Source organism: Stegodyphus dumicola, chromosome 6, assembly GCF_044657685.1.
Source record: "Stegodyphus dumicola isolate Sdum_Otavi_A_Nest chromosome 6, ASM4465768v1".
NCBI lineage: Eukaryota > Metazoa > Arthropoda > Arachnida > Araneae > Eresidae > Stegodyphus > Stegodyphus dumicola.
In genome coordinates this window covers 197,982,709-198,007,824 of record NC_140773.1, presented here as the reverse complement: position 1 = coordinate 198,007,824, position 25,116 = coordinate 197,982,709, and the positions used below count along the sequence as shown (strand labels likewise).

Genomic DNA, 25,116 nt, shown 5'->3' with positions numbered 1-25,116 from the left:
TTAATTTCTCGGACTATTTTGTTTCAAACATTTCTCTGAAATACGAGTATTAGGAAAGCTAAACATATTATTACTTATACTTAATAAATCAACAGCATTTTTTAACGAATTCTTTTTGTCACATTATTTTAACTAGGGATTATTTTCAGGGGATGTCTTATTTTACAAAAAAGTTCCGAAAATCACGATAGGGCTTATTTTTGGAGGATGTCTTATTTTACAAAAAGTTCCAAAAATCACGATAGGGCTTATATTCGGAGGATGTCTTATTTTCAGAAAAAGACAGTATTAACAATATTTCCATTTGTGCATTTAATGACAACTCCACTACGGAACGAGAGTCCTCGCTTTTACTACCATCAGTATAGATAAGGGTAGCTTCAGCGGGAATTGCATGTATAGTTTTTAAGGCAGATTGTCGTAACAGGGCCGGAATATCATTTTTCTTGGAAACTCAAGACAAAAGTTCCGAATGAAACTCGACTCTAGGGAGTCTCTCAGACGGATCTAAACATTGTTTCAAGGAATGCTGCTCAACATTACGGTCAATTATACCAGCATACTCAATTTGACTAAGTGGGCAATTTTTCTTAAGTCTTTGTTTATTACTCCAGTGCTGCAGGAATTCTGAAGTTCTGTATTGGGAGCCATAACTGTAAAATTTATTATAATATTTTGCAAGGCTAGCATTTCTTCTTAGGCTAAGGGGTTGAAGGTCTGTTTCATAGAACGCAATTTTATTCGTGCAACTGTTGCGTAAGCCAGTTATAATACGAGAAGCACTAAGCTGGACTTTTTCCAATGCTCATTTATTACTTATATATATGAAAATCTGTATTAATCTGCTATTAATTAATCTGCTCACAGAAAATAGAATTCCCAAATTTAAAAGTTTCCAAACATTAAAAAAAGCAAGCATTAACTACAATCTTTAAATTACATGTTTACAGCGATATGATTATTTTACTTTCAATTGAGAGGCGGGTAAAATAGGATGGTATTACAGGTAATTTAAAGTTCATATGTAATTAATTTTGTATAATATAACTTCTTAATGTAATTATTCTCTTGTAAAATATGTATGTATTTTCTCAATTTTTAGTTTAGAAACAACTATTCTGGCAACGTTCATTTTTACTAATAAAGGGCCAATTTCTTTTCAAAAACATATTAAAGCTCGATTACGTGAAGGCTTCAATCTTTTTTTTAACTATCTTATTCCACTGCTTTTGGTAAGAATTGGTTTTCATCGAAATTCTTACGTTTAAGACCAGTGGCCATTTTGTTTTCAAAACGACCTTGTATGATATGATGCCATTTTACTATCCCATAAGTTGTGAGCTCACCGAAATCTCCTCACATATGTTAAACACGTTTTCACGGTTGGACTAAGATTATACAGCCAACAGCCCGCCAAAATGCACCACTCTGGAAGCATCCCTTTTTCTTTGCTTTACACCATGTACTTATGTCTCCCTTCCAAATTCAACGATTGTTTAATGATTCTAGATATGGCAACCCGGCTAAGCCGAGTTCCAAACATAGAATTTGACAACCTGCCTTTGTATATGTATTACTTTTCCAGCAAATTCAGCCATTTTGAGCAGCGCATCTGGATACGGCAACTGTAAATTTTACAAGTTTTAATAAAGAAAGATAGGACTTCAAGATTTCGAGATATCCCTCTAAGTGAGACTTCGTAAATGTTGAATATTTTATATAAATAAGTAAATTAAGTTTTCGAAGGTTTCAAAGTTGTACAGTTCTACCAATTTTTCTTTCACAATACTGCTATTAGCAATTTTATTTTTTCGTGAGTTTAATTCTCAGAGTACGGATAGCATATAGGGAAAGCTCAAGTAAATGTGAGACTCTGTGATCTGCATTTTCAAAAAAGGGCTTATTTAAAATGTTTTAAAATCTCACATTATCCAGAGGAACGAAACATATTATTCGGCGCTCTTAATCGACCGAGTTCGGTGTTTAAAATACTTACCTATTGAAAAGTTCTGTTTGGAACATTAAATAGAGGAGACTAATATTTTGATTTTAGCATTTTTCACTTTTCAAGTAACGGTGCTTCTTATATTAATGTTTTCACTGCTACTATTATAGTTATTTTAATTTTAAAGCTTACACTATTGTTCTAACAATTTTCAACTTCCCATACAAAAAGTGGGCAGGTATCGTAAGATAAATAGCTATCCAGCATTTTACCATAACAGACTTATTCGATTTTACAGATTCTTTGATACTATCGTTTAATTTCCTCCCAATCTCCTTTGGGGGGAAAACAGAGCTCTTTTTTTGATGTGACATTACAGAGATCTAGCCAAAAGAAGAAGTTAAACTCTAGAAACTTGCTAAAAGGTTTAGAAATTGTCCCTGTATTCATTTAACTTGATAACCTGCAAATTTCTTTTTTACCACATTTCTTATTTACTTAACTACTCTTCCAATGTAATTTAAGATTATATTTTTAATCAGGCTCAATATCTGGAGCCTATTAGTTACGGCGAATTTTCGTTCGCTGCAAGGGACTGTCACATTGGACGCAGAAGCTATCACTACTGTGTATAGCGATTAGATATTTATTTGAAGCAGGAAAGAAGATAAAAATCAATGATGCCCTCACCAGGATTGGAAATCCGAAACTTCCGATTGCCAGCGATGTGTTTCCAATTACAACGCGCATGTAAATGAGTGAAGTGATGAAGGAGAAAGGTCCTTATATTTTCTCCCAATTAAAGAGCGACTGGGAAGGAAGAGGACCTAGGAGGCAACTCATTTTAGTCGAGAATTCACTACTATACAGCAAACAGAATTTTTGGAGCGCAATAACGTAGAGAAATCATTTGTACCCTCGCAGGGATTCGAAGTTCCAACTGGCAGCTGAACATGCTTCTAATTACGTCACGAAGGTACGCAGTGAAGAAGATAATTTACTATATTAAAAAAAATACTACTATTTATTACAAATCATTCAGCAAGTCTCAAATGAACTGTCCTCTACTAGGTGTGAAAAGGCCAAAATAAATTAGGCTAAAATTACAAACATATCTTTGAATTTCAAATCTACTACACGTATAGTACACGTAAAAGTATAGTATACGTAAAAGGCTTATATAGGGCTAGTACGCGTAAAATTCTTACCTATTTGAAACTATAATCTTACCATAGGAAATTTAAATCTCGCTCACCATAAAATCAAAGACCTTACTGAATCAGTCTGAATCTGAACAAACTCTGGATCAGTTTTATTCTTACCGGTAGGAATCTTTAACAATTTAATTTTAATATTAACAAAATGGATTAAATTAAAACTTTAGAACATCTTCAAATATATTTCATTTACTTTTTTTAACCTTTTTTTTAAACTTTTTTCTTCGCAGCAGCACACCATGAAATTAATTCATAAATGAAATTCCAAATATAAATAAATAAAATATAAATGAAAAAAAATGATAAATTTATAAATGAAATTTTACTTTTCTTAATATTAATAATAATAATAAAATTGGCCTGCTTTCAAAAGTAGAAAACAATTTCACTAAATCCAACTTTAAAAAATTGGCTTAGAGGCCTAGAAAATTCTGCAGAATACATGACATTTCGATAATCCTTTGAACATAAAAATTAATAAAATTCAGAATATACTTACCTAATAACAAACACATAAGGAGGATAGGCAGGATTTGGTTGAAGGTACACTGGAACGTATACTTTAGACCGTGGGTAAACAGGACTTTGAGGTACAAGGATGCGAACAACATCATCACTTTTCACCTCCTCATAGCTACCATGCGCTCCAGATAATGGGATCTCCTCTAGATATACACTCGGTAAACCAGCAGGTACTGCTACTGGAAGCGCCGTGGTATCGCTGCATTCCAAAGATCCACCTTGAAGAATAGCATATTCCACTCGAACCCACGTCTTCTGGGTTTTCGGACTCTTCCATGCTGGTGATTCTAATGGAGGCCACCAGGACACAGGTAACGTGGCTTGAGCTAGACATACACCGTCACGACTTTCACTTGGACTGCAGGCAGCCATTAAATGCTGATCACGGTTGTGCACATAAAGAACTACACACAAAGAATCAGCGACGGCCATTTTACCCCCTTCAGTTGCGTCTTCAGCGGTGGGCACATTTCCTGGTCTGCGCTTAGGGTCCGATGCTCTTGCACTGTGGAAAAGCACCCTTAGTACAGGTCTGTCCCGTCGTACTTCCCGAGTGACCAGGCGTGCTGTAATGTCTCCAGTAAACTGAAGAAGAGATTCTATTCTGGCATCTCCAGAACTACTGTCATTGGATCTTGGGAGAGATGAGGCAGAATGGACAATTTGCTTTGCAACGAACGGTCCGAATTGGGACCGAAGAGTAACTGGTGCATTAGAGTGGAGTAAAGTAAAACGCCGAATTTCTTCCTCGTCATCAGGGCTGCCGATGATTCTGTCGTCCGAAGGATGGGTCCGTAGGAAAAAACCTCCGTCTCGTCCGTCCAACGTAACATCGACTTTGCCATTTCCCGCTATAAAAGAAAATTCCATTTTTATAATGGATGGCAGGAAACCGTAGTAATAACAAAAATAAGAAGAAAAAAATCAGAAAAATGTATGCGCACTTAACATGCGGTGGCGCTGCAAGCACCGTTCACGAAAACACGGTATATACGACTCTCTCCAGAGACAGCTGTTTTCGGAGTGATCGATAAAATCGTCATGCTACAGAGCGGAAGATTAGAGGTTTTGTCCTTGCGGGTAGCATTGACCAAATAAACATTTAATTTACAGGCACTCTCCATTGGTAAACATTACCTAATAACTAAACCAGACCAAGGGACCAATTTTTTCGAATGCCACAATTAAAGTTGGCGTCACGAGACCCGGCAATGTTCTAAAAATCAAATACAGGCAGAATCACGTAACAATCTCCACTGCAAACGAAAGAAATTTTTTTCCTGAGTGTTAGTATCGAGCTTGGTTAATATAATATTACCTATCATAAATTAGGTTTAATACAATTTTCCTACAGTTGTTACGTGTACAGTTAATTGAAGTCCTTAAAGTGTCAGAGTGGGATCAAACATTGGCAGCATACTCGAAGCTAATGTATTCATAATCTTTAGCGACCAGACACAAAATGTCTTCAGAAGCGGCCAGACACACTGCCCAGCTACAAGCAGTTGCTTGAACAACATTGATCAATGTCTTCATGGAGATTGCTTGCTGCACATGCCTCTGTAATTGCTTGACGAAGGACTTCTAATATAATCGATTTCCTGCTTTATACGAAGGTCCTCCAAGGCCATTTTGATAAGCTATCATACATTGTAAGTTACATATTACAGACTTGAGAGTACCGGCATGTGTCGCCAAACACCATACTCCATATTGCAAAGATAATTCAATTCAACTTCGAAATCAATACGCAGATCTCATCTGTGAGTTTACATTTTTTCTGATGCACCATGTAGAAAAATAAGTTTAACTAAAATAAATTATATTAAGTTCCTATGGGAAAAGGTACACATTATGGCATTTACTGGTAACATTGAATATGATTGCAGCAATAAAATCAAGTTAATAAAGTTACAAAAAAATCAAGTTAAAGTTAAATTTAACATGAAATTAATTCCATACTCAGAAGCTATATAGGTATATTATGTTGACGTGGTTTTGTTAAAACTGTGTCAGACAAAACCTGTATAAGCTGCCGCTCGCTTTTAAAGACCAACGAACGCACTATTTGTATATCTAATACAGATTTTATTAATGTTTTTCTTAATGGAGACACAAACTGCCGTCTATTAAACTCAGCCGCTTAATAAACTCATATGCGTTTAGAACGGACGCAATTTTAATAAGCGGCCAATAATGTATATAGAAAAATGTTATTTCATATTAGAGAAATTGTTTAAAGCACCTATCAACAAAAGCAGTTCACGACATTATTTTTAATTGTAGTATAAATAATAATTTATCGTTCTTGATTGTTTTCAGAATGCATACAAATTTATCGCATTAATTTGTTTTCAGAATGTATACAGGTTTTCTGTAAAATCGACATGAAATTTAAGTTTAGATTTTACTTAATTTTATAAATATTCAGCCGGAGAAAAGAAATTTTTGGAAGAAAAGTAGAAATTTGGAAGATATTGTATTGCAACTGCGCGAAATGGAAGTTTTTTTTCCTTTATCCTCCAAACGTATTCTCACGCATAACCGATTCTCAGAGTATTAGTATTCATCGAAACACAAGATCATGATTTTACCATTCATGCTTAATCAGTTGATTATTGAATAAACTGAGCAACTTTGTAGCAATAAAAGCATTCATTAACACTTAAATCCTCACTTTAATTTTCGTAAAAATATTTATTAGCTTTATTTCATAAAAGATATTTCTAACGTCACATGTAGGTTAGCTGATGCAAAATCATTTTTTCCTCTAATTTGTTTTTACGTTTTATCATTCTTAATTCTTTTTCTTTTTTTTTTAATTTTTAGTAGTAATTTCTTTTGCCTAGATATTAAACTGTAATATGAATTTTACAAACTGCGATTTTTTTGAGGGGGAAGGGAGCAAGAACGATAAATTATTATTTATACTACAATTTCATTCACTTAATTCTACTGACTGTGATTAAATATAACTAAATAAATCATATCATCCTAGAGATTAAAAAGATATGCAAATTTTACTTTTCTGTAATTGCTTCAAAATAAGAGATACGGAAAATGCATTCATCTGTAAGAATTAAATACTTCATTAGCCTTGTAACTACACGAAGAATACAGCACATGCATGAATAATGACTAAGCACGTCGATATTTGTTACCATAGTAACAAAAGTTAACATATTATACTAAAGACTGATTGGATATTAGCATGAAACAGTAAAGCTTCTCTGGAAAAAAACTTGGTAATTTATTCTTGTAAATGGTTTAAAGAAAAATACATCTGCGTTCTAACAACAGCTAGGACGAACTTCTGATGATTTCTTTGGCAGTATTACAGCGCAAAAAGTTAATTAGTTTCTTAACTCTTTATTTAAATGCGGTTAAAATCGTGTTTTTCCATGAGAACTAATGGACACACACACATCAATAAAAAAAGCTAAAAAACTATGGGTATTATTGGAAGTCGTTAACGATTTTTCTCCCAGTTGAGTATGCAATCCTACAGTGAATAAAAGAAAAAAAAAGCAGATAGTTCCCCACCACTCATTAATCTGGATTCAAATGCTTCAATAATAAATCATTTTCAAGCATTAACAATGTTCCAAAGGGCAGAATATTTGATGATTTGCAAGTTGCAATTGCCAAAAAACAATTTTTCAGCTATAGCCTCATTGTGGTTTTTTATGTCGCCTTTCAGATTTGTTGAATGAATGATCGGGCAGAAAAGAAGTTAAAAACAAATGCAAATGGTAACGTTAGATTTAATTCATTATCATAAATCGCTTATAAAAAATCAGACAATTCTGTATCAGATACGTAATTACAGCATTAGAAGCATCTTTTGTTAATTAAAATTATGTGTCAAACATTCGCGAAAAGACTATAAATAAGGAGACTATAAATTAAATCTCCGTTGGATAGATCATTAAAAGGAAATAACATACTTAAAGGCCATCGATGGATGGTCATCGCTGGGAGTTGGTGAGCAGCTCTTTAAATCCTCACAATACATACATACACTGCCGACAGGACCTAACGGTTGTTATGCGAATGGGAACATTTGGAAAGATATATTTAGAAGGGAGTATTTCGGAATGTCTCGAGATTGTGGTAAGAAAGACTACAATATATTGCATACCGTCGAGGAGACTTAACTGAGTCGAGGAGAGAGTATATACTGGGATATGAAATTAAACACTCAAGTGGATGTGTTTGGAAAGTTGGGGGGGATGTTATAGGACGTCGAGAGGATGCGATAAGTATAACTTTAAATCCTTATAATATCCGTACATTGTGGATAGTCACGATATCCTCAGACTTTAAGCAGTCGGAAGGTTGTGTTTAGAAAGTTAAAAGAATATTTTGGGTATCCCTGGAGATGTGCGCTGATTTCGTCAGCAACACCCTCAAGATATCTTGAGAAGGTTTTTGTGTTATATGCGAAGCCACAGGCCGCCTCCGTCCTAAAGGTTGATGGTCACAGATTGTAAGGCGATGCCGTAAATTTAGACACCTCCGTCCACCGTATGAAATTCAAATTAAGCCAAAGAATACCAGCGATCTTTAAGAAAGCTGTAGCAAGTCGTATTCACAAGTAGTCAACTCGAAGGTCACCGGTACCGAGAAGAGTATTGCATTTAAACATATTATTAGTAAAAATTTGTACAGAAAGATACTGATGACGTCAAGGCCTTTGACTGCATGACCTGTGACCTTGACTTCATCAATACATGACCCGTGGCTTTAATAAAATTATGGACACAGGTGGACATCAAGGCTATTAACAGCGAAGACCTATGGACTGATAGTCACTTGTGGTCAATTCAGGTGGACGGTATGAGAAGCGTATTAAATTTAGATACCATATTAAAATTAAAATAAACTGAAAGACAGAGATGATCATTGTAAGTCTTAGTCACAGGTTACCTACGGTTTGATATCATAGCTATTGGTCAGAAGTCTAAATGAAACCAAAGGAAACTGGTGACCTTCAAAGACCATAGTCAACGGTGACGAAGTATAGTTGACAGTTGCATGCAGTCAACTCATAGGTGATTGATATGGGACAGCGCAGTAAATTTAGACAGGCCATTAGACTTAAATTCTGTTGAAGTACATCGCTGATGTCAATACTGTTGGTGACTGGAGACCAACTCTCTGATCAAAAGTGTTGGGGGCAATCAATTTCGATACATTATTAAAATAAAAATTAAACTTAAAGGTAACAGTGTCCTGAAAGTGCGTAGGATTCCGGTAACATAAGTTTCACCGGTTACCTAGCGCTTGCGAGTAAACTTAGGTACATTATTAAAATAAAATTAAACTGAAAAACAACGGGGAATATTGTATCTGAAGGTCACAGGTGATCTGTGATTCTTGACCATCTCTACCACTGGTCACAGGTCCAAAATTAAACCAAGGTAACTGGTGATGTTCAAGGAAAATGGTTACCGGTTTCCAAGTATAGATGTCAGTTAAAATTAGTAAACTCATAGGTCACTAGTGTGGGACAACGCAGTGAGTTTAGAGAGATGAATAAAATAAATTGAAGGACACTGTTGATGTCAACGGGATTGGTGATCAACTCAATGATCACTAATGTGGAACGAGGGGCAATAAATTTAGCTATATTATTAAAAAAATAATAGCGCTATTTAAGCCATTGGTCACTGGTGACCTAGGATTCACAGTCACATGTAGTTAACAAAGCGACCGGTATGGGGCAGATAATAAATTTAAATAGATTATTAAAATATTATTTGAATTCAAAGACAACGGTGACTATAATAGCTATTGTTTACAGGTCACCTATAGGTTGTATGTTTCTTGTGATATATCGATTCACACTTACTGATGCAGAGTAGTGTAATATTTAGGGCAGTACAAACAGTTGCCAAAGTGTGCGAATGATAAATACAAGTTAGTGTAGCGTAACACTTCAGAAATTCTATAAAGACTCCGCTAAAGACATTCATAAAATTAAGCAAATAAGCACTAGAATTTCTGCCGTTAAGATGCATTCATCAAGTTTAGTAATATACGAGACCAAACAAAGAAATAGCAAACTTCTATAAATCTCGCGACCTGTTTTCTTTTATCATGACAAAAGAATTATGAAGGAAACACTAATCAAATTTTGTGGCATTGCAACCAGAATAATTCTATATAGAATACCATTCGCCATTATAATATTACACTTCATAAAAATTGTTATTATGTAAAATGATTCAGTCTTAAACGCTTTTTTGCACTGCTGAAACTCAACCTTAGAAATTAAATATTAGGAGAAGCGTCATCAAAAGTCATCCTTTATTCTCTTTTTGCTAGGCTGAACTGAATAGTATATCTTCTTCCCGTTCTTCCATATGCGTATTGTTCAGTGAATTTAATAACTTCCTTTAAATCTGATATGAGTGTTTATGTTAAAGTTGCCATTCTGTTATTCGTTTCCTTCCATATTTTCTCCCACGATTCTTCGAATTTCACGAAACTGATCGTTTTTAGTTCACATGAATAATTACAGTTGCCTTGTAAGAGAAAAAGAGTCCGCTTTGTTATTCCATTGTGATCGTTCATAGTTTTTATAGATGCTTTCTTTACCAGCAAGCCAAATTCTTTGTTTTTTCAGTCGGTAAAAAAATAAAAGGATTCAGAACTGCACAAAAGCGATTTATTTATAAATTGAAGCTGTGGCAATTTTCAATATTTGCTCACATTTTACTGATGATTGCCAAGGGGTAAAAATGAAATGGCGAATGCAAAGGAGAAAGAAGCAGTACTTTAAGAACAGGAAAATCCAGGCTCCTGGGGGGGGGGTTATTAGAGTAAACGCTGCCAAACTTTCCAGACTACGACGCAGACATTGCAACATTCCACGCAATGATTCTACGTAGTCCACAATATTGTAATCCACAATATTTTTCCGTCCATTGGTTAATTAAGAGATTATGGCATAACACTCGAGGCGTATCTGTCTTGGGAGGAATATTTTCGAGGAGGACTTCGTGAGGGAAACTGTCTTATATTATTGTAATACATTGGAACAACAGTGACGATGCCTGCTGCGTCTATTACACGTCACGCACCACCACAGTGACGATGCCATGCAATCAGCTCGTTGGAAGTAAACAAACCATAGGATGCATAACCTGCGTCAAGTGCTATTATTCACTCTTTTCCCACCAGTGGCCGAGTAGGTAAAACCGCTGAATACTGAGAGTTCAACCCTGGTTCGATCCCAGGGAAACTAGCTGGATGTGTGGTTAGTTATCGTGGTTTTCTTTATGTTAATAAGAATAAATTTTCCTTGATAAGTCCTCCACCAAGGCTTCTCTCTTCTTGGGGAAATTTGCCTCGTATGTTTTTCTATATTCAAATGTGATAACAATATTTTTATAACATAAAATTATATATAATTTATAACGGATAAATATTTACAACGCTTGTTAATTGTAAAGTTGGCTATAAGGTCTTTTTCAATGGTGCATTTGTTTCTCATCGGTCCTTATAACTCGGCTTTATAGTCATATCTCGACTTTATAATAGATGACCTTGTGATATAACGTATAAATATTCTTTAACACTCGTTAATTATATGAGTTACCATAAGGCTATGGTTACATATTTCGTACGGCTCATTACCATCGAAAAGTACTCAAATTTATAGGTACTAAAATACTAGAGTAAAAGTATTATTTTTAATAACTCGCTTAGTTAAACTGATAAGAAATTTGCTATTGTAATTTTAAGATAAGTGAAAGATCTTATCCTGGTTTGACTGGGAGCAGCTTTCTATTTTATTTGCCCACGATTATCCACACGCACGGAAAGCAGAAAAACCTCTTTGATGTGTTAAAAAATACGTATTTTCCAATTTTATATAGTTCGAAAGAACTATTTTATCTAAAATTTTGACTATATAATTTAGACTGCATTCTGTAATATATTTAAGAAATAATATTTACAGTAATATAAACTCGCAGTCATCCATCCTCAACTCTTAAAAACCAAGCGCCTATTTTCCAACATCAAATGTCAAACAACACCAAACTTCTTTCTTTCCCATTTCCGTGTGGGATATTATTTTCTGCATTTTTGTTTCCCAGTCGACTGTTGACATAAGAGTTTTCTTGTGTCCTGCTCCCTAAAGTCTTCCACCTGGTACCATCCAACAATGTGCTTTCCTCCCTCATCCTTAAATAGCGAAAAGAAGAGATCAGACGATAGAGAGGAAATGTCTCCGATTTCTTTTTCAATAGAAATGGTTTCCTTCTATACTTAAAATACAAAGGGAATGATCCTGGAGAAGGTTCTATACTCTGGGATAGTTAAACTGGGAAATAAGATGGAACGAAAGAATGAAAATCTAGAATTAAGATATAATGCAAAGCAATAAAAATGAATTTCGATCCTAACATTTTTACTTATGTTTTTTTAATTAATATAAAGCAAAAAATAAATAAATAAAACCAAAAAGTTATAAAGAAACAAAGAAAGAAAAGAAAAAGAAATTGAATGGATTCAGATTTTTTAAGTCGACCTCACGGTTTTCAAATCCTCTTGGGCGACTATTTTACATATACATATCTATTTATCTATATCTATCTATATATATATACAGTGTGATTCTAAATTGTTTTTACAAATTAAGAGGGGTGATAGTACCCATTCAGAAGAGCAATTAATTACCATAGAACATAGGGTCGCATTCTACTCGATAGGCAGAAAAGAGGAATACAGTAAACTCTCGCTACAACGATACCCGATACAACAATAACTCCCTCTACTACAATAATGTTTTGTGGTCCCGGTGATTTTTCATATAAACTAATGTTAATCTCCCCTCAATATTGCTATATTCTCTAGAACAATAAACCTCTGTAAAACGATTTTTTCAATCTAAATTTCAGTATTATTTTCTCCCTTTATAATAATATTTTGATTTTCAAATGCTTTTTTTTCCGTTTTCTTTTGTTATTTTTTCCGTTTTCTTTTGTTATTTTTTCCGTCTATTAAGACGGACTATGTATTAGAATTCCAGCCTAAAGTCACAAGTGAACGAACGAGACCAAAGGTTGCGCAATCAGATATATTGTTTAGTGAAAAACTCACAGAATGTCCTCAAAATGCCGATAACTCGCTCTTTCATTTCTGGCGTTCGTGAATTTTGGGAACGTCCTGCATTGCTTTCTGAGATGGCAAAAGAACTAGTTTCTCTCATTCTTCGATTAACACTAGAAAAAGTTGGATGACTTGGAGTCCGACGAGTTGGAATTCGACCACTGTTCGTACAATCGTCGTGATTCGCGTCCATTCTCTTTTACTTCACCGTATGTGAAGTGAATATCTGCCAGTTCCTCGTACGACGTCCGTGTATTCCGCCACAGCATTCGCGGACGATGTTACCAAGTTAATACACTGGCTATCATAAATTAAGGAAAAATCACAAAAATCACGTTTACTGAAAAAGTTACATGTAGAATTTTATAAAACTTACCCACAATATACAACACATATCAAGGTATCAAATAACACAAAAATAAATTACCAGACAATTATGGTAGTATAGAAATTAGCACATGTATAAAATGAACAAATCGAAGGTGTCAGTTTGCTATAGGAAAAGCACCTTCAATAGGGAATATGGTCGCCTCTAGAAGCAATACAGCACATACACTGGTGTGCAAAAATTAAGGACGAAGTCGAAAAATTAGCATATCAGCTGAACGAAGAGGCAGAGCCGACAGAAAGACCAATCCGGAGATTAAGTAAGGTGATGTACGGTAGCACATGCGCAGACATGCAGGTAGACGTAATGGGGGAGTGTCTGAGTAGTATAAAGCATGTTGTCGGTGTAAGATCAGTATTTCTGGCAAATAGATTGCACGTCGTATAGCAGTTAAAATCACACCGAGTTGCTGCCTCAGCGAGAAATGGCGAATAATCGATCTGTTAGACGACATCTGGATGCTTTTACCCGAGGTCGAATCATTGGGAAGTTGGAGGAAGGCCGCAGTGTGACAAGTGTAGCTGCAGAGTTCGGAATAGCTCACAGCATCGTTTCACGATTTTGGAGACAATTTCAAACTACAGGAACAGCTATCCGGGGGTTTAGTAGTGGTCGTCCACGAGGAACCACACCCGCAGATGACCGGTATATTGCCTTACAGGCTAGAAGAAACAGGCGGCAGACAGTGGGAGAAATCGCTAGACACACGACACAGGCGACTGGACGACCGATATCGTGTTTTACCGTGGACAGAAGACTGCACGTTGGTGGTCTGTTTGGTGTGTACCTGTACGGTACGCCCTGTACGGTGTGTACGCCCTGTACGGTGTGTACCTCTAACGCCTGCCCATCGGAGAAGGCGTTCTCTGTGGTGCCGGGAACACCGGAGTTGGAGAGACAATGAATGGAGACGAGTACTCTTTACAGATGAGAGCAGATTCAGTCTGAGTAGCGATTCTCATCGCATACTCATCTGGAGAGAGCGGGGAAGCCGCAATCATCCCTCGAACATCATTGAAAGGGACAGGTATGGAGGTGGCGGTGTTCTCGTTTGGGAAGGCATCATGCTTGGTCGTCGTACAGACCTTCACATCTTCGACGCAGGTTCAGTCAACGGGACCCGTTATTGTAACGAGATTCTTCTTCCATATGTGCGTCTTTTTAGAGGCGCTATGGGTCCGCAGTTCCTTTTCATGGACGACAATGCACCATGTCACCGCACAGTAGCTGCCGAACAGCTCTTAGAGAGTGAGGATATTGAACGTATGGATTGGCCGGCACGATCTCCGGATCTCAATCCCATCGAGCATGTATGGGATTTTCTAGGCAGACGCTTGGCAGCTCGTACCTTACCACCAGTAACGATTCCGGAGCTTCGATTGGCGCTGCAAGACGAATGGGCAGCAATGCCTCAACAACTCATTGACACCCTCATTCTCAGCATGGGCAGACGCTGTGAAACCTGCCTAGCAGTCAGGGGAGATCATATCCCTATTAGTGACCGGATGTTTCTTGCTGGACACCCATCACAGGGATGTTTCGGCCTTCAGTCGCATTGCGCTCCATGCTACTTTTTCAATAAAGCTTCTTTTTATCCCTCTGATTTCTCTTTTAGTAAGTTATATTGAAAAAACTGTCTCGTCCTTAATTTTTGCACACCAGTGTACAGTGATGCCTGATGCTTTCAATTATGCGGTCTATCAGTTCCATAGAAAGCGAGAGCCATTGCTCTGGCAAAGCTGTTGCAAGCGCTGCAAGGGTCTGAGGGCGCAGACTGAGAGCAGCTAGACGTCTCTCTAAATCATCTCAAACGTGCTCTATAAGATTCAAGTCCGGCGATAGAGCTGGCCCCTCCATGCGCAGAATTGTTTTGTGTTGAAGATAATCATCTATGATGCGAGCCCTGTGTGGCCTTGAGTTATCGTCCTGTAACAGGACAGTATCACCCGGCACATGGGCGCACATAAGGATCAAGGATATCATCTCTATAAACCGGAGCATTCACGGTTTCCGTTGGAAAGACATGGAGGTCTGTGCGTCCACCCAAAGAGATGCCACCCCAAACACAGACACTGCCTTCTTTATGCATATCTTTAACGGATGTTTGACGGATGATAACGGGTTCCAGGTTCTCTCCATATCAAATAGCGCGTACTATCGCTTTCTAGAATAAACCTGGACTCATCCGTAAAGAGAACAGCCCTCCACTGATCAAGCGTCTAGTGTACATGTTGTCGTGCCTACTGCAAACGGTCCCTCCTATGCCGTGACGAGAGCGGCACGCAAATGGCTGGTCGTCTCACATACAGACCACCTTCGTGAAGCCTTCTACGCACAGTTGACGTTGACACCAACCTTCCGGTGGCTGCAGCAAGGGAGGATCTAAGAAGAGTCGGAACGGTTCTATTCCTGCGTGCATATAATGTCAAATATCGGTCATCGGCGCTCGTCGTAGCAGTTGGCCGTCCTTGGCTGAACCTCCTTAGAGGCCGAATCTGTGGTTTGAAATCACCTCCAAAGTCTATGAACCACAGAAGGACTCACATTAAGCCATCTGGCCACTTCTGCTTGACTTTATCCTGCCTCTAGTCTCCCAATGGCTGTCCATCGTAGCAAGCAAATGATGCCTGGAGGTCATTGTTACGAATTGGCTATCTCAGATTTCTGATGTCACTGTCACAGTGAAATATGTGGGCTTGCTCTCAAACATGGACTTTTATTCTCCTCGCAGATGACGTATTCCGAGTGCAGCGCCACTAATTTGCATATTGGAGTTTTACTCAGCTGCTCTTACTTGGCAACATATTCAAATTTTACATGGTTTGGCTTATTTTTGAGGGAGTTATCGCTATTTTTGTGATTTTTCCTTAATTTATGATAACCAGTGTAGTTGAAGCGATGTTGCTGTGCCGGTTTCAAGGACACCATTTGTTCTGATTGGCTTTCTCCAGCACCAGCTAAGAGCAAAATGCTACTTCTTCTCGGTGCAAAATTTGCATAAGGTTAATTCTTGATAGTCTTAGGAGATAGTCTCCTTGTTCCTCCTCCCACACATTTTTACTTTCCTCATTTCTACATCTCAGAGTGGAATGCGACCCTATATGTTCTATCGTAATTATTGCTCGTCTGGATGGGTACTATCATCCCTCTTAATTTCTAAAAACAATTTAGAATCATCCTGTGTATATATAATATATATATATTAATATTACAGAATCGCAAGTTATTAATTTCTTTTACTTTATTTGACATTAGAATTTTTTATATATGGATTAGGTTAATGGACTGCCTCCGTATCGAAGAGGAGTTCAACATTTTCGGGTTACCTGTTACAATGAATTGATTTAAAATGGTTCTTCAACTAATTTTGGATGAACAGGAACGCAGTGGTTTTCCAGGGGAGTTCAATTCATTCTGATGCACCAGCTCTTGATAAAGTTAAATCAGATTTGATTGCATCCCTCTTCCTATGCATTTTCTGTAGTTTTTGTATTTCACATTTCCTTTAATTCTTTTGACTTTTTGGTTGATTATTTACATATTTATAGGCAAATTGTTTTGCTAACTTTTATCTTGCTTCCATCGCGCATTGAGACAATTAAGCCTGAATTGTATTACTTATTTATTATACTTATGCCTATTCCTTGCACATGCTTATCTGAGTCCTGAATAAATGAATTCCCGCATATACTTAAGGCTTACTGAGCGCCGGCACTAGAAATTTATGCTAAAATGATTTTTCTTTAATAACAAGGTATTTTATTAGTGTCGAAGTGAAATTAAGAATCGTGACTCTCCAGATTTTTATTATGCGCGAAGGGGGGGGGGAACAAATGCGTATGCGTAAAGGCTACAAGAAAACGATGTTGGTGGTTTTGAGATCCGGATTTTAGTTCATTCCAGATAATGGACGTCCAGATTTCGGACTTTGTACTGTATAAATACTGCTTCTCGAGCATTCCTTTCCTTAAATTCTCTTGCTCTGCAAAACATCGCTGCTCTGCTCTGCTTAATCTTCCTCCTTTGGTGTCGATTTTAACCCGTGTACATAAACATTATTGTATTTAAATATGATCGAGAAATATCTTGTCCACAAAAAATGATTTTGATGTGCATTATCATGGAATAAAATTATGATTCCAAGCAGCCACGTCTGTATTCGAGTGTCATCTTTCTAACTACGCAATTAAACCTCTGCAACGCAAATCCGTTGCAACTTTCTTTCTTCAAGTCAAAATATCAGATATATATATATATATATATATATAGTGGTTATAAAAAGCGTGCACGATATATGAACCCCTAACGGCATATCCGCTTAACCAATCGAAATGAAAGATCTCAATATTGTTATTTGACGGTATGCGTTCGAGATTGTGATGATTTAAAAAAATAGAGCTCTCCCACTTACGGTTACAGTGAAAAAATTTCGAAATTTTCGAATGACAACACCTACTTTTTTTCTGCACAAATTGATCGGCGCATTAAAAAGCCACAAATAGCATTAGAATGAGGCAAGCATGACGAAAATTGCCAGCGTAAAACATTTTCTATGAAACTATGAACAACTACGAAACAACTATGAATTTATTTCACTGGGCGGGGTACGAGGCTGACAATAAATATTTCTCTCCAGTTATAATACTTTTCATTTTGCTAAGACGTTAAATCTGCTGACTGAAAACAGAAAATATTTCGAATGAGGAATTCCTTAAAAAAATACGATTCTTTTTAAATTGATATTTTTATTAGTTATTATTGTAAACCTTATTAACGCAACCTCGTGTTTATATCGTCCAAAAAACTTAATTTATAAGATATAAAAAGTTGTTTAGCATAACTATATTCATAATTCTTATGTTCATAGGTTATTTGTTAGTTATTGCTGTTTTCCTCTAATTAATAGATTTTTTTTTCAGTGGTTATTGTTCCGATTTCAATAAAATCGCTACTGACGAATAAGATGTTATTGCCAATCGGCGATGAATAAGATCTTTTATTTATCTTCGAAAATATGAAAGTGCATTGCCGATTACAACGTTAAGTTAATCATTTAAAAAGTCACTTTTATCTAGATTTCTAAAAAACATTTTGTAGCACTCGTTACTTTATATCACGAGTGTTATAAATAAATATACTGCAATAAGTCGGCTGAAAAACTTTAAAACGTATTCCATACATTATCGTCTGCAATAAAATCTTATGGTTACGATGAAATTTCGTTGCAACAAATAGATTGCAAGCTCTATATATTTCTTAAAAAAATAATTTGTATTTAAATACTTTTAATTGATTTTTTTTTTAATTATCGGTAATAACTTTTTTTTCAGTACTTTATCTCCAAAAAGGAAAAGTCGAAGCTAGTACTAGCTAAATATGACAGTTTTTTTTCGGATGAAATAAATGGAAAAATCCTTATGCCATTTTTTTTTAATATTTGGCAAAACGGTGAGGCAGAACAATACCCGAATTTGAACATTCTTTTTGATTTCCTTTTGCGACTAGCTTCTTTAAATGATTCTGCAGGCCTTATTGTTTTCTATGTATTATTATGAATTTCTAGCAAATCCTCTTAATATGCATTAATACGACATGTGCCAAATTAAGATTTATGTTTAAACAAAATGAAGTAGATATGAATATGCTATTACTGTAGAAAATAAGGGAGCTTCTACTCGTAAACGTCGATCAACCATTTTTTAAAAAAATATTTCTTTTGTTAAACTCTTCCAAAAAATTCGTAGTTGCATGATTAATAAAAATAAATTTAATAATAATAATAACAAATTTAATAATAAAATTCTTTTAATGATTAATTCCTAGTTCCAGTTCTCATTAGTTAACAATAATGAACCTCAGCTCTTATATAATTTTGTATACATTGTTATGTTTTTTGGTACATTGTTTAATAGAGAGCACTACATGTCTATGGAATTCGATGCAGCAATTTCTAAATTGCTTGTGTTTGAATTATTTGCTTTTGAAGAAGTAAGATTGCTTCTGGAAATACCCCTGAGCCTTTATAATAGATTTTTGCATCTCAAAATGACAGAATTCTGCTAACAATCACAGTTTTTAAAGTTGGATTACAAATCTTACATAAACTAATACAGATAAACCATTCGAACACTATTTCTTGAGGAAAACAAGAGTTTTAACCAAACATTTGTATGGGAAGATGGTTGATATTTATATAATACTGAAGCAACTATAAAGCCTTTCAGATTTCGTCAGGAAATGGAAATTAGCACTGTTTTATTGTATAATTTGTTAGGTTAAGGAGAAATATATTTTTAAAATGCTAAGAAAGCTGCTTCAAGAAAAATACTTAGACGATATTCAAATTAAAATTTATTCACCTGGAAACTGTTTAAAGAAAATCAGCAGAGGAAAACAAAAGTAGGTATTGAAAAACTATCAGATACACATTATTTATTCATTTAAAAAGCGTTTTCAGAATAAATCTTTGTCTTCTTTTTCAAAACGCTAATTACGAAATAGAGCTCGTTTTTGTAGTTTTCAGACGACTGATTCTGCATTCGATTCCTTTCCTGTTCTTTAATCATTTCTGGGAACTAATTCTACCATCATTTAATTGATTGTGCATTAAATTATTTTCTAATTCAGATCGAAAACAAGTCTGGGTAATTTGCTTCTCCATAATCATAACAAATACATTGATTTTTTTTTCTGGTACTTTTGCCGTTTTCTGATTTACTGGTTGTTAACACTAAGGATATTTGTAATAGTTTCCATAATTAAGAATTTTATTAATACAGTTTAATAAATAAAATGATAATTATTATGATACCGACATTACATTTGTTTACTTGTTTATTAAGTTACGGCAAACCAACGAATTTTATGTGCATAAGAGAAGACATGCCTTCATGGTGGACTTTCTAAGTTAGCGCTAAGAGGCCAGCAACAAGCGTAGTGCTTGCAAATATTTCATAAGTATTACTTTTAAAATGTAAAGTAATAAAGAAAATGATTACTATACTGATAATAAGAGCATCTTCGAAAGAAAAAAAGGAAAAATAAAAATTGCAATGAAAGATATTATTTTTGAACTGTACGAAAACTTTGAAAGAATTTAAGTTGAAAACTGGAAGACATTTACTGAATACGTTTTGGCGAAAAATAACAAGTAAATATTAAAAAATAATATTTAAAAAAAAAACTAATTTTTATGATAAAAAATGTTTGAAGCATTTTTAGGATTCAATGAAAACACATCACATGAAAAAAAATGAAATTTCAATCTGAAAATTTTAGCTTCCAGACTAAAACTATGTAGAGTTATATTAAAATCTTAAAACCTTAACAAAATATTTAAAACCTAAAAAAATTACAATAAAATCCTCATATATTGATTCTAATTTAACGCGTAATAAATTTGAAGCTAAATAGTTAAGATTAGCCTACTAGCTTAAGTATTAATTAGCCAAGGATATCAAGATGTAGAGCATAAGCATATATCTAAAACTAACTGTTAAAAGTAGTAATATACCAGATCGTTGGGAAAAAACTTGCTATTTTATTATTTCATCACAAATTATAGCTATAGCGGAAATTTACGGGCTTAGTTACTAAAGAAAAGATTTAACTATTCAAAATATAACTGTACATTCATTTCCCTGAATAGCTTGCGCTCGATGCTTGCAACAAATATTTTATGAGACCGCTAAATCTGTTTACTAAATAAACACTTCGACAAGGTGTTTAAAAACGCATGTAGTTTTTATTTTGGGACATAAGCTTCATACTATTTTAAGAATTATAATAGAATTTTAAAACTTAGTTTGTTCATCACTTGTAATCTGATAATTTTGTTATAAATTTTAGTTTATCTCAGAAACCATTTTGAAAAACACGAAAAGTTTCAAGATGTAATTAAATCCTTTTGCAATATACTCTTTTACTCCAATGTGATACACAGTTTTCAGAATAGATTTACGAAGTTGTTTAAAAGTAATTTGTTCTTTAAAACAAGAATTTCAATACAGTATTCTGAAATATTTACGCTCTTTCTTCGAGGCAATTTTTAAACATTGTGTACTTTCATTTTTCTAATCCCGCTAATTTTTAGTATAAGAACTTAAGGAACAAATAATATTTCGTTCAATGTTCAGCCGATGAATTCAAGGATTCAAAATTATTCATTCCACTGCAAGATGTTCAAGAAGCGATCTCAGTTACTTCTTAGTTCTATTAGTTCGTAAAATTTTGCATACTTTGAAGCAGTTAGAGAAAATTTCAATAACGATTAGGAATAAAATAGGGTGATCTCATTAAGAAAGTATGGAATGGAAAGCGAATTTTGTTCCGTTCATCAATCATTCCAATCGTCGAAAGACAGCATTCTGTTTCTTTTCTACGAACTCTCTTTATCCGCTGCCATTTCTCTGAGCGCCTAATCGGAATTTTTCAAAGAAATTATACCCTTTGAATTATGCAGTCTGCTCATCTTTACGAAGCTTAGAGCTAGCAGCTGACAAAAGAGAATTCTGGCAGAAAATTTCTTTTCATTTTCCCTGAAAGGAAATGATTACTTTCATCAATAAGTATTGTCAGAATTTTCATAAGGGATGTAAATCGTTTTCGGAAAGACACAATGGAAATTTTGCGGTAGAGTGACAATATTAATTTTTTGTCTATAAATTTTTGACCATCTAGATAAATATGGGGATAATGTTTAATAATATAAGTTAATATTGTCAACATTCTTAAGAGAATTTTATGCAATCAGGATGCCTTTGGTACCTTGATTCTTTAATTTTGAAAGAATCTCTATATTTTTTTACTTATCGTTATTTGCCATTTTCAACAAAATGACTCAATTGGATATACATTTAGAATATACATTTAGAATTCCAGCAACTTAAAAATAATGAACTTTCTCGCTCTCATAATGTAATTCAAAACAATTTTTGTTTTGCATATGCAGCGTTTTTTTGGTCAGCAGATGTAAATAAATTTAATTTATGATAAAAGATAAAAAATGGAAAATAGTCTTATATTTGAATAATTCCATATATTACACCAGTAAGCAGATGCAAATGATTAAAACACGTTTAAAATGTTTAAACTAGAGATGGTATTTACAGATTTTTAGAACGATTTCGGGACTGATGTTTAATTAATATTTAAAATATATGGAGTATTTTTTAAAATGTTCAACTTGAAATCTGTGGCTGGATTCTTGACTGGAAGTCCGCATCGTGATTTTCACGAAAGAAGGGATTTTTGCAAATTTCCCAGGAGTATTGATTTCCGTTCCTCTTTCAGCGTTTTTCATATTCCATCAATCGTGATGGGTGTGCGCTTAGAAAGAGTTCTATTCAAGACGTCAAAGCCGCAATAGTCTATAGGTGAAACGTCAGAGGACTTTGAAGGAATGCCTTAAAAATGTATATATGGAATACCTGTATCAGTCTTCATTTTCCCAAGAAATGCAGTTGCATATTTTGGAGAAGGAAATCTTGCTTTTTCTTGATGAAGTCTTTAAGATAAAGAAATGGAATTTCTCGTGTAAATATCTGAAGTAAAACTTGATAGTATGTTGAGAATAGAAATCGATCTCAAATTTGTAAACAGCCATTGTAATAATTACAACAGTAATAAAATAGAAAAAATTTTAGCAACTTCCAGAGAACTGAATCTAACATTTCTCATATTACATTGTAAGGATTTATATTTATTTTAAATAAACAGTTTTATTTAATTTGTTATTCTTTCCTATAAGCCTTCATTCCCCTAACTGTCAGTGCCAGAATATTTAAATTTGGTAACGCGCGTAAAGGAATGCAAATTCTGCGTTGAAGAAGGAATTTAAAAACAGAGTTTTAGTAGGAAAGAGGGGGAGTTAGGCTACTGCCGTCACCTCTACTGCTTGAGCGTTTGCTCCCAGAGTTATTGCTGGTTCGCGTGGCTTAATTGCATTTATTTACTGCCACTAGTTTTCGACGGGGGTTTAAGAAACGGGATTTAGCTGAGCCCTATAACGTAGTTCTATTACTTGTACATATCTTTAAATTTTTAAGATCGTTATTTGAATTTCAGTTACGACCCAAGAAGAGGCTTAGTTTGTTAGCGTCAAAAATAACGCATTGTAAATTTTAAAGAATAATAAAGTTTACTTTTAACCCTTATTCTGTGAAGTTACTACTCTTACAGTTCTCACACAGGAGTTACCTATTGGAGTTTACAACAAAAATCATCTAAATCAATAGCATCAGAAATTAATTTTATTGTAGAAAACTGTACCATAATTGATTATTTTGGGATCTGAATTATATTCCTACAAATATCATTCTGAACTGAAATCATTTTAAATTGTAACTAACTGCGAAATCCCGCCAAACTTGTGACCGCTTATGTTTCTCAAAAACACTTTTTTTGTCATGACTTTTAAAAGAATGCTGCTATCTTCAATCTGTATTTTTTAATTCCTCATGAATTTTTTTTAAACAAATAAAGGGAAAGTTCTATTAACTGATTCTCTTTCATCCATTTGTTTTTATTATCCGTTAGCTTATGAGACTTTTCAATGGTCGGAATAAACTCGTCAACAATTAAAGACTTAATAAATAAACACTGATAAATAAATTGTTTAAGCTTGAAACGGCAACCTAAAATACTTTACCCATTAAGCATAATTTCAAGATTCCAACTAATAATTAATATTTTCTCCTTTAAAAAAAAAACTGCGAATTTGCTTTTAAATCTCTTAATTTGTTAATCAATAACAAACATACTAAATTTAAAAGAACAATAAACTATCTTACGCTTTGTCGAATGGCAACATATTGGTGCGCGGAAGAATAAAAATATTTTATTTAGGGCAACACATTTCTTTTAAATCACTGAGTTTTGTTTATTAAGTTTGAAATACAAATATATTATGTTTTGGCGATTGGCAAGATATTTCTTCTAAATCGTTGATTTTTCTAATTAAATTTGAAAAACGTAAATATCTTATGCTGTGCCAAGTAGCAACACACTGCTGAATTTGAGAATAAAAAATTCATGAACTTCGCACAAAATATCAATTAAAAAAAAAAAAAAAAAAAATTCGAAAATCGGGCTTCGAGGTGAACATGTTCGAATGGAGGATTACGTGTTTTCAAAATTTGGTGGCTCTGTTTTTTGCGGTTTTACCACAGCGCGAGGAATTACATTCGTTGATACAGATTCTTTTTTCATTATGTAATAATACACACATTGCCGTTTTAGATAATATTTTTTAGAACTAATTCAGAGATAAAAAGAACAAAAAGGGGAAATCAAACATATTCAATTGTAAATCCAATCACAATTTTAAATTCTTAATTTTGGAGCTAAGAAATTAATGTTTAATGTCTGAAAAGTGTTTGTAAACCATTTCTTAATGAAATATAAATGATGAATTACTGTAATCTGAAAGTAATATTCACATAAGGGAGCCTCTCTTCTTTAGGACTGGAAGTCTTCACTTCCAGCTGGAAGGATAGAAGTTCATTAAGTAATTGAGATAAAACACATACCAGAATCATAATTTCAACATACACCAATGAAACTTGCTTGTCTATTTACAAAGTTTGCTTTTTATTTTGCTTTGACATTTAGTAAATACGCTGGCAACCATCACGCATTCCTGTGATTCACAAAAACAGTTAGTGTTCTTGTGAAATGGTATTTCTTCTACGAGATATAACCGATCTCGCATGCGAACAGCCAGATGTTTACTGCTGGGTAAAGGCATAGAAAGGAAAACATTTTTCATGGAGTTTAATTTCATCGACAAAACATACATTGCCCAGGTATAATAAATATTTAATTAATAAATATTTATAATTAATATTAATTAATAAATATTTCGATATGTTCTGATGAAAATAACACTGGATAATTAGCATGCACGTTCAATAATAATTTAT

General features: G+C 34.4%; 1 protein-coding gene across 1 annotated transcript in view; it reads right to left on the bottom strand.

Annotated features, from left to right (window-relative positions):
- The window catches only part of dtn (transmembrane protein 132C dtn), a 199,720-nt gene that overhangs the window by 112,125 nt on the left and 62,479 nt on the right, over nt 1–25,116 (bottom strand). The window contains exon 2 of the mRNA XM_085819326.1: nt 3,662–4,535. Within this exon, the coding sequence (XP_085675452.1) occupies nt 3,662–4,535 (874 nt within the window). The remainder of the gene's footprint in view (nt 1–3,661; nt 4,536–25,116) is intronic.